General features: G+C 36.9%; 1 protein-coding gene across 1 annotated transcript; it reads right to left on the reverse strand.

The window, feature by feature from the left end:
• Positions 1 to 807: 807 nt before the first annotated feature.
• On the reverse strand, positions 808 to 4,578 carry LOC117405360 (SLIT and NTRK-like protein 1). The gene has a single exon (XM_034008354.3). It carries the CDS (start codon positions 3,749 to 3,751, stop codon positions 1,667 to 1,669), a length of 2,085 nt encoding a protein of 694 aa, XP_033864245.2. The 5' UTR covers positions 3,752 to 4,578; the 3' UTR covers positions 808 to 1,666.
• Between the last annotated feature and the right edge of the window lie 7,359 nt (positions 4,579 to 11,937).

The following is an 11,937-nucleotide window of genomic DNA, read 5'->3' on the forward strand; positions in this document are numbered from 1 at the left end:
TGCTGTGTCACAGAGTGTTAAGAAGGCATTAAGGTGTTGCGGCAGCTGAGACTACCTTTGATTAATTACACAATTTGACAACACTTTCCACATTTCCTTTTACCCTGCTGTTTCTGATTGGACTCAAGGTCTTTGTAGATAAAAAGAGAAGTAAAGTCACGAGGTGAATATTATTCATCAAGAAATGTGCTTGTTTGCATTTAATTAGTATTCACATGTATTTATTAATGTGCCAGTGTGGTTGGGAGTTCCATGTAAAATGCATCATGTATGGGTATAGGTAACCTTGAAGATATATAAGCAATGTTAAATTGTGAATTCAAGAGATAGTTTTATACTGAATATCAACAGCTATCTAACTAATTCATCATCTTAAAATAATGAACATACTGTATTGTCTGTTTCTTCTTCTTTTTCTTCTTCTTCTTCTTCTTCTTCTTCTTCTTCTTCTTCTTCTTCTTCTTCTTCTTATTATTATTATTATTATTATGATGATGATGATTATGCATTTTGAGGATTGTGGGAGTCGTATTTAAAATGAATGAATTGGTACGCACCAAGTTAAATGTAAAACTAGTCTGTCTGATGTGCTGACCGGTAGAAAGTGAAGTTATGCCAAATGAGAAGGATCCTAAAAACTAAAATCTAATTCGGATTAAGTTATGTTCATTGTGTGCTCGTGTGAAGGGGATTCAATAAAGCTTGAGGCTAGCTCTTTTACCATGTACACAGCCCATTAAAAAAAAAAAAAAATCGCAACACAAAAGTAAATATGCTACTGGTTGTATAAAAATCTAAAAGCAGTCATTTTAGTTTAAAACACTTTAATTTTGAAAAAATATGCCATTATAAAAACCTTGAATATTTTTCTTAGCCAATTTACGTTTTTCTTTATTATTAACACAACAGCACGGACAATTGTACAACATTAGTGTTGCAGCATAAGCACTCGAGCGACGTTAATTGGTCATGCTTAACTGCATCTGCTTCTCTGAATGTACACACAATTGGCACACAATAAGGATTAAAACTGTTACATTGAGATGGAGATGCTTCGTCAGATAGATCTTTAAATCTTCACAAAGCGTAATTAATACTGAAACCCATTAACAATCAGATGATGATAAAAAATAATAAAAAAACATGCATATACTGTTTTTTTACGATTTAAAACAATAGCGTTACAAATGTAGTACTGCGTTTTCCACAAAAAAATAGAGAAATGGCACTTTGAATAATATATTTATATAGATTGTATGTATAACATTGATGAATGTTTTAACTATGATGAGTCCCAGTGGTTTGTTGAGATCATGCGAGTCATGCAGCGTTTGATTATAGTTGTCACTTATTTACATTACATTCATGCGTTCGTGCAGCTTTTCTAACTCTGTCTGAGTCTTCGTATGCTGTGATTTCCCTCCTTGTTGCAGCAAACATCTGTATGAGAGTCGGTCTTTACATATTTTACAGTTGCTTCGATTTCAGATAATTTCTCATCGGCAATACAGTAAATTGATTCATGAACAGCTAGCCAACATTGCTATTGTATGAAGCAGTACGCATTCCACGATTTTGTAAAACTGTAACAACCCACTACTTTGTACATAGGATCGTTTATGAACCTTGTCTTCCTGTGTCAATGTGCCCAATAAGAGCTGTACTTCTAATCTGAAAGTGAGTGGGTGCCACATTCGTAAACTCTGTGGGGTCCATCTGCATTATAAGCCCCACTATGCCAGTATGAGGAGTCGCATACTGTCTGTAAGGAATTTATCTCAGACGCAGAAGAGTTTGCATCTCTTCTTTTTGATCTTTTGCGATTTCGAAGAATAAAGACCAGCATTCCCACAACTGTAAATGCAGAAGTGACAAAAACAAGCAGCAGCCCAGGAACCAGTACAGATAAAGACACTCTGCTTGTTTCGAGGTACGAATTAGAGCGAGTCCCCGTATCCACGGCAGCTGTGCTGTTTTTAGACAAAGACGTGGGAAAGATTTTTTCATAAAGATGCGGGCACATAAGATCATTTCTTAGGAATCTGAAATCCTTTGTCCAGAACTCTTCTGGGGATTCGCATTTTAAGTCACTCACAATAACATTTGATCCAAGCCTTTCAGTCCATTGTTTGAACGGCACAATATTACACGAACAATCCCACGGATTCCCATGCAAATCAATTTGTATAATGGATAGAAGCTGGTCTAAAACACCAGTTACAGGAAGAAACGTAAAATAATTGTTATTTAAGCTGATTTTTGATAAAGTAACACCAGTAAACACATCCAAGGGCAAAGATTTTAAAATATTATTGTTCAGAATTAAAACCCTTAGGTTTGGCATTGACTTGAATGTACCAGGCATGATACACTGTATAGAGTTATATTCCAAGTTGAGATATTCCAGATTTAGCAATCCTGTAAACATTTCGGCAATAAGGGTATCCAGGTAGTTCTTATCTATGTAAAGCCATCTCAGCTCAGTGAGATTTTGAAAAGTACTGTTCTCTATAACCTTAATGACGTTGTTCCCCAAATCAAGAAGATGAAGGTTTTTATAATCTAGGAAGTGGGATTGTTTGATAGTATGTACACTGTTGTCCCTAAGATTCAGCTCTTGGACGTTAATAGGCTTCGGCTTAAAATCAGCTAAACTTTCTAATTGTCTGTCCTTACAATTAACTTTCAGTCCCTGATCAGAATCAACCAGTTCACAGCTACATGTAAGTGGGCATTGTTCATTATATAACTGTACATTCTTTCCATTAACTGTTGCCATTCTCACTGTGGGTCTGGTTTTCAGCTGCCAATTCCCACGTGATTTTGGACGCCCCTTATTTCCAGACGCTGTAGTTGGAGTCACCGTTACTCCGTTTATTTTGAAGGGGGTTGGAATAGGTCCAGGGTCACTGGTTTCTTCTTCTGTAGGAGGCGCAATCAAACTTGAGTCAATTCCGTTTTTTAAGGGGCACAGCTCATGTTCTGATGTTTCATTTAAATCATTCCCTTGCAATCGCGTTGGGGCCTCACACAATACCCTCCCGATCAAAGCATTTCTAGGGATATTTTCAAGCCATTCCTTCAGAGACACAAGATCACAACTGCAGTCCCACGGGTTATCCTCCAAAAGAATTTCAGCAATTCCTGGTATTTGTTCCAGGACTCCCTCATAAGGCAACGTTTTAATTCTGTTTCCTCGCAGGTCGAGGTGGGTTATTGGTACATGCTGAAACACATCAGTGGGAAGTGCGCTGATTAGGTTGTCATTTAAGATCAGAACCTCCAGTTTATTTAGGTCCCTAAATACTGCTGGGTCAATTTCCCTTAACAAATTAAAATCACCTTGTAGGTATTCCAGGTCATCCAAGCCCAAAAACGTGCTCCTCCTGAAGGATCTGATCTTATTGTTATTTATATGCAGTCGTTTAACTAACTGCAGTCCAAGAAAAGCCCCTGGAACAATGTCGTGCAAACCGTTGTTTTCCAAATGTAAACTGACAGCATTGTAAAAGTTAGCAAACTCATTGGGGAACAACCTAGTCAGGGAATTTCCGTGTAACAATAAATGATAGAACTGTGAACTTGGGCCAGTTAAATGCTGCAGATTAGAAAATCCCCTTTTTTCGCAGTCGATGTGCAAATCGCCTTCTATCTCATTGCATGAACAGATCCCCTCTTTACAAACGTCCCTTGTAACATTTCCAATAGCAACACAAAGAGTCGCCTTCAGCAACAAAATCCAAGGCAGCATTTTCAAAAAGAACAATTCATTCCCGAATTCAAGACACGAATGAAATTTGCAATAGCATTGCCTGTTCAGTGATTTTTAAATGTTACACAACTAAAATATCCCAGATTAGTCACTTATTATATCCATGCATGTCTATGTTCAGACATGTAGTATGGACAGTTTGTTCACAATACCACAAAAGACGTTACCCTATGCAAACATCTTTGTTTTAACAACATAACCCAGCAACGTAGTAGACAAAACAGAAAAATACAACGTCTTCAAGCACATTTTGTTTGTTTGGATATTGACTGACCTTGCAAAATTTAAAAATCATGTTTTTTCTCTCTGTGCGGTGCTTTCGGTAGGTGCTGTTCTTTCCCCCTTGGTGCTGAAATCACGCCCCAGATGAAAGATTTAGTGCTGATCACAATGCATTGCAAAAAACCCGCAATCCTTGCATCTTTCCGTTTCTTTCGCTCTTTGTCTTGCTCTCTTTTTGTGTTTTTGAATTACAAACAGGGTTGCTAAGATGCTCTGTTCGTTCCAGCCTGGTGCTCTCTAGATCTGACACCCTCTGCTGAGCTGCAATGGCAAAAATCCATCTGCTGGGGGAATGCTGGAAAAAAAAATCAATCCACGTACAGGGCAAGCGTTAAAAATGTTTGCATTAAAAGCTGCCGATCTATTTAGACGCTTATCCTAAACGGATTACTTTGGACTGGGGTTTTTTGTAAGTTTCCTCACCTCTGTACCCTTAGTGTCTAGATACTGTGCGCTGATTGTTTTCATGTTTAGAAAGAACACATTTTCAGTATCCAAGAGGCATGCGAGTTGCAGATGAAGGTAATTATAACATACGCCATTTTTATTTTATCAAGTAACATTTTATCAACTGGATTATGCAGGAGTTACTTTTAAAAAGCGTGGGTTGGAGCAGTAATACAATAACACAATCAGCTAGCTATACAAATATAAATAACACATAAGAAAGGAACCAGAGTGAAATAGGATTGCATTAATGTGAATATGTACATTAATCAATCAGAAAGTATTAATGTTTTAAAGCTAAAAGTAAAGCCTAATTATAATCATCCTTAATGTGTTTAGAAATAGTTATACTGGGTATTTGCATGCACTTGTCCTCAGTACAGTGATTGGATAATAGTTTCGTTATGTTTATAAATTACTAAGCGCAAATATTATTAGACCCTCTTTTCTTACTATAATTTCATCCAACATAATTTAACCAGTAAAGCCTGGAAACAGAATATTTGACATTTTCTACACATTTTTTTTCACAACGAATACTACCTCGCTTTCCCAATGACGAGTTAATATCCTTAATATAATTTGATTGTATGCAAGTTCTTGTTTTGTTTGTGGTTTTGCAATAGCTAGATTAATAGCATTTTTCCCCATTTCTGCTTATTTAAAAACAAGTGTATATAGGCTTATAACTGTAACGAAGGCGTAGTATGGTATTGCGAATTAACCCGCCTGCAGTAAGTTTATAGATAGTACGTGTATGTTATGTAAACCCCTGCAGCTAGAGCAAAAAAAAAAAAAAAAAACAATAATAATATCATGTCAACGTGCTATTAAAAGAAGATAAGAGTTATGCTGTCAATATATTGCACAGCATGCATTCTTTGAAAAGCTTATACTGTGTATGTAAAGACACAGGGGAGTTATGAGCTATATAAAATGGGGACAGTGAGAAATACAATTTAAAACTTTTCAAATTACACAGTATGATAGGATTACAAACAATTATTTTATACAGTACATATTCAACCAATTTTTATCATTTGTACAGGGCCTACTCATTTTTGTGTAATTAAACACATACCTGTATACACATCTCTGTCTTTAGATTTTGGATGAAAAGCATTGGAATGTGCAGAACAAGGAATTAAAAGGGATTTTATTTATTGCAAAAGCAGCTGTTCAATGACATTATTTTTGTTTGTTTTGTGAACAAGGTCCCTCAACGGAATTATGTCCCACCATTATTAAGTGAATAGCATTCTAGTACATTGTGTCCAGAAGGCATAACATGTACAAGACCACAGGTTAAGACAGAGATTTTTTGGACTGATAATCGATCTATCTCTCAATGAGACAGAGTAATGTCACTGTGCTGCCTTCTATCTGGGAACCTTTATGTGAGCTTGTGTGTTAGTCATGAGTGTGGGCGGTGAATGAGAGGGGGAAGGGGGAAGGAGGGGTTCTGCTATCTTTTTTACTTCACATGAAAATGCCTTGCCACAAAACATTGCTGTGCAGAGGACACTATTAACAAACAAAATACTACCTGCTACATTTTTGTTAAACACAAATCATATCAAGATCAGTTCCTTTGTTTCTGCTTTTCACAGGTTCACAGTGGTCTAGTGGTTATGTCCCTATTTTAATATTAGTGCTTATCACAGTGTTTCAGTACTCAAATAAATCAGATACACAGAAACATAGGAACACCTGCCAAAAACAGAAACACTGGCCACAATTGTTGATACTGTTTTTATATATTAATGACAGTAAGTAACACAGTATCTCTGTCAAGGATATGAAAACCAGATGTGTGTACAAAAGTGTACAAAAACTTTGGTAGGATGTATAATATCTGAACTAATCTTCTGTATTTAATCAATAAACTAAAGAGATAAACTGAAGAGATTGATCATGGCTGATAAACGGTTAGGGTGGATATGTGACGGGCAGATACCTGCAGGTACCTAAACATGTACGCTACTCCAAAAATCTAAGGGCAAACACCATAAACACCATAAACATGTAGTAAAAAAAAGTTGTAAGGCATTCACCAGGTAGACTTTTGATGTAGTTGATGTGGGAATCCTGGATTCTAATGATGCCAGGTGGCGATAGCTGGCACATTTTGACTGGTACAGACTGCCAGAGATGTCCAAATACTGGAATATTGGTAACCCAAAGACATGTATCTGGTCAATTCGGTGTGACCCCTTCTGTTGTTTCCAGATTGTGGACACATTATCAAAACACAGGTTAGCACACCAGATATCTTGGACAAGGTTGGGGGATGTCAGCCATATTACACAATAGTTGATATCTACACAATGTGTCAATGAGCAATAGCCAGTCCATTACACATAGGCTCAGTACTCACTTCAGGACAGTAACTGGAAGAAAAGGATTTGATTTGGATGGGACTCACTTATGGTGTAGGGAGGCATCTGCATGGGAACGGTTTAGAGCACTACTGTACATAGACACTGTCTTGGACTATTTAGTAAGAGCATCTGCAGGTGCAATTGGTCCACAGTTTGGCCTGATGCAAGATAATGCTGGTTGTCATTCTGCCAGGATAGTCATGGATTATATTGAGCAGAAGACTATAGAGGTTATGGATTGGCCAGCAAGTCCAGACCATAATCTTACAGAACACCTTTAGGATCTTGTAGGAGGTTGTGTCTGTCAGCACTGTAACCATACACGTGGAAACAGAAAGTTTGGTGTTGAACTGCCTGAAGAATTGGACAGGATCCCCTAAGACATCATCCACTGTCTAAAATTAACTATCTGTAATAGTGTTGTAAATAACTCAACTCAAATGACGAATATTTTCAGTATAGAAATGCAAAACTGTTTGTGTATGCTCCATTAACACAACTGTAACCTGATTTAATGTTTTTAATCTAAAATTAAATGTCACCATTTTTTGTCTTATAAGAAAATAATGTAAAAATACATAACTACTATAATAAGCCCTTTCCTTAGGTACACTGACAGCGACACCACATACTGGCGGTATAATGTTCAGTGTAACCTTTCTCGTTTAAAAAGCATTTGCTCAAGGGACTGATTATTGTCTTCCTAAATTGCACCTGTTACATATATATATATATATATATATATATATCGTGGGTGTCAGGGTACAATATAAATACACTATATATCGAGGGCCGCAATGTAGCGAGAGACCCATAGAAAAACAAATAGGCTAACAAACACATACTGTACAACCACTCCCCTGTTTTATCGGGTGCGTCAGGGTCCAGTATATATTCTTTCCTGCCAAAAATGCCTCCCACATGCCTTTTGGCAAAATCCAAACGGGATTTGATATGGGTTTTTTTCAGCAATGGCTTTCTTCGCGCCACTCTTCCATAAAGTCCAGCTTTGTGGAGCGTCCGGGTTATATTTGTCCCATGGACAGTTTCTCCCATCTCAGCTGTGGATCTCTCAAGCTCCTTCAGAGTTACCATTGGCCTCTTGGTTGCTTCTCTGACTAAAGCCCTCTTTACCTGGTCACTGAGTTATGGTGGACGGCCTTCTCTAGGCAGAGTTGCGGTTGTGTCATATTCTTTCCATTTTTTAATAATGGATTTAACGGTGCTCCGGGGGATGTTCAAAGTTTGGGATATTTTTTTATAACCCAACCCTGATTGGTGCTTCTCCAGAATTTTATCCCTGACTTGTTTTGATAGCTCCTTGGTCTTCATGATGCTGTTTGTTTAGATATGCTCTCTAACAAACTCTGGGGCCTTCCAGAAACAGGTATATTTAATCTGAGATCATGTGACACTTTAATTGCACACATGTTGACTCCATTCAACTAATTATGTGACTTCTGAAGGCAATTGGTTGAACCAGAGCTTATTTAGGGATGTCACATCAAAGGGGGTGAATACTTATGCAATCAAGACTTTTCAGTTTTTTATTTGTAAATAATTTTGAAAAATATGTAGATTTCTTTCCCCAATACGTCCAAGATAGCATAAGTTTAGGCGTAGTGTGAGAACACAAAAGAACAAGTACAATACATAAACACAATCAAGCAAGAACCAGTTTACTTTCTGCAATAGCAACCTTTAGATCACTTTAGCACATGACACGTCATTTTCTCTGCATGTGAGACCCTCCACAGGTGTAGCCCACAGGGTGTTGTCCCGTGGTGATTGGACCTAAAAAGGAACGTGGGAGGGGAAAATCTCGGGTGCAAATAGGTATTAAAGAGCTTGTTTCTGTCTGCATTTTTGAAACTGCTTTCTTTGTACTGGGAAAACGATTCCCCACATATATTGAATAAAACAAACTAATATCTGACGAAAAGGACTGTGCATTTCTTTGCATCTAGGTCACATCAAGAAATAACTACTCACTACTTCGAGAACTAACTTCTAACTTTTATCTTCAGTGTCTAACATGGAAAACTATCAAAATTATATTTTTCTTCCAATTGTTTCCAGAAGCAACCATGTGTGTAAGCAAAACCCACTGTTAGGTGCCTGTCCAGATCCTAACACTGCAGCATAATAACAACAGCACTGCTCTATTAAAAATGGACAGAAAAAATTGTTCACAGAGAAGGAAAATAGAAGGGAAAATCTCACAATCTTCTTTACTACTGCATTGATTTAATATCTAAAATGTGTTTTTAGGTATTTCTTTTGTAATACAGATCTAGGACCAGTGCAACTTATACAATTGACCAAGAATACAGTAGCTATTAAATTCAAGCTGCATTCCATATGGTACAAATCTGGTATGAAGATGAAATTAAAATAATACAATTCCAAGTTGTTATGAATGACGACAGAGCATGTTTGACAGGCAGATTCCAGTAAAAGTATGCCTTATTTAATTATATTCAGCTGGCAGGTGTGAATGTTTTTTTTTTTTAATTGATCTTTACAGTAGTTTAAATAACAAATAAAGGTTGATTTGGAAATAGAAACTTCTTTTTACTCTTAGGTAATAACTGTCAACACATTTGGAAGAAGAGATAATATGATGCCATCAGAGCTAATTAGGACCTTTTTATTTTATTGTGTTACATGTTCCCATATGTTGCTACAACTGTTTATGTAAGGTGGTGTATTGTTTTAATTATTATTATTATTATTTTTAATTTTGACCACTTTTTAAAACTTTTAAATTGCATTCCCTGCCTCAAGTTGGCTTCCCATGTACCTGCATGGACCTCTCAGGACTACATTTCTGATCATCCTCCTGCTCACTGGTAAACCCATCTCAGTTATATATGTGAGCAGGAGGATGATGGGATTTAAAAAAAAAAAAAAAACAATACACACACCTTACGTAAACAGTTGTAGCAACACATGGGAACATGTAACACAATAAAATAAAAAGGTCCTTATGTGCCCTTTAGCCACTGTTATCTGTATTTGTTTTGCTTTCTGTGTGAGGGTGTTTTTTGTTAGGGTAGATACCATATGTTATTTAAAAATGCATTCAAATTGGGAATGTTATGGCCTATTGTTTATCTTCTCAAAATTATTTTTTAAAAATATGTATTTAGTTCTTTTCTGTAGGGTATAGGAAGCCTTAGAGAATTACAACTTTAGGAATGATGATGATAATAATAATAATAATAATAATACTACTAATAATAATAATAATAATAATAATAATAATGATTGTACCCTGGCAGTTTTTTGCTTCTTTTATTTAGCAAGGTACAACAAGTGTACCTTGTAAATTATAAATATTTCCTCCATTTCATTTTTTTTAGTAGTAGGTAAAAGTAATTTTCAACACCAGATTTGATGTTGTGTACTATACAATCAATGCTTCCATAATTTCAAACCCTCAATAATAGATTGGAAGGTACTGTAAAACTATAAACCACTCAGTTCTGGAAGGCATAAGCCAAAACATTTGTCAATGTTACTTTCCCATCCATTTATTTTTCTAGAATAGTGGAAAGGGAAAGGTAACACTGAACTTGAAATGCACTGTTTTACATATTCAGTTTAAAAGACACCTACAGAATATTTTATAAGCAAAACATGATCTGTGGTGTGAATTTTTATTTAAAGAAAGTCTGTCTGATTAGAATTAGTTTTTTTCTATCCAAGATTAAGGTCTTCAGAGCTAGGGAATGAAGTGATTTATCAGGTTTTCCCCAGGTAAGTACTCAACATGGTTGATTGAGCCCTTTGTTCAGGCATGGCAATATTTTGGCATCCTTTGTAAAAGTCAAACTATATGAAATTCAATAGCGTGCTAGGTCAGACACTCTCTAATTCTTCAATAGCAAAATTGAAGGTAAGAGCAGAAATACAGCTGACCACTTGACTGTGTATACAGTGCCTTGCAAAAGTATTCAGACCCCTGACCAATTCTCTCATATTACTGAATTACAAATGGTACATTGAAATTTTGTTCTGTTTGATATTTTATTTTAAAACACTGAAACTCAAAATCAATTATTGTAAGGTGACATTGGTTTTATGTTGGGAAATATTTTTAAGAAAAATTAAAAACTAAAATATCTTGCTTGCATAAGTATTCAACCCCTGTGCTGTGGAAGCTCCCAGTTTACACCGATGAAAGAAATTGCCCTAACGAGGACACAATTACCTTACCATTGGCCTCCACCTGTGAACCATTAAAGTTGATGTCACATTTTCTGGATAAAAACCCCACTGTTGAAGGATCATTGGTCAGGCTGTGAATCTGAAGGAAAATGAAGACCAAAGAGCATTCTATAGAAGTTAGAGTTAAAGTAATACAAATGCATAGATTAGGGGAAGGGTACAAAATAATATCCAAGTGTTTGGATATCCCAGTGAGCACAATTGGATCGGAAGTGGAAGCTGCATCACACCACCCAGGCACTGCCAAGAAAAGGCCGTCCCTCAAAACTCAGCACTCAAACAAGAAGGAGACTTGTGAGAGAAGCCACAGAGAGGCCAACAATCACTTTGAAGGAGCTACAGAGTTCAGTGGCTGGGAGTGGATTAATGGTGCACCAGTCAACCATATCAAGAGCTCTGCATAACACTGGCCTGTATGGGAGGGTGGCAAGAACGAAGCCATTACTCAAAAAGTACCATCTGAAAGCACGTCTGGAGTTTGCCAGAAGAATGAGAGTGACCCAGCTGCGATGTGGGAAAAGGTTTTGTGGTCAGATGAGACCAAGATAGAGCTTTCTGGCCAAAACTCAAAGCGCTATGTGTGGCGCAAACCTAACACTGCCCATGCCTCAAGACACACCATCCCTACTGTGAAGTATGATGGTGGCAGCATCATGCTGTGGGGATGCTTCTCATCAGCAGGGACTGGGCATCTTGTTAAAATTGAAGGAAGAATGGATGGAGCAAAATACAGGGAAATACTGCAAGAGAACCTGCTTCAGTCCGCTAAAAAACTGAAGCTTGGGAGGAAATTCACCTTTCAGCAGGACAATGATCCCAAAC

This window comes from Acipenser ruthenus, chromosome 9 (genome assembly GCF_902713425.1).
Source record: "Acipenser ruthenus chromosome 9, fAciRut3.2 maternal haplotype, whole genome shotgun sequence".
Lineage (NCBI taxonomy): Eukaryota > Metazoa > Chordata > Actinopteri > Acipenseriformes > Acipenseridae > Acipenser > Acipenser ruthenus.

Bases quoted from the DNA above. Each gene is read 5' to 3' on its own strand.
- LOC117405360 (XM_034008354.3), bottom strand. From the start codon at position 3,751: ATGCTGCCTTGGATTTTGTTGCTGAAGGCGACTCTTTGTGTTGCTATT.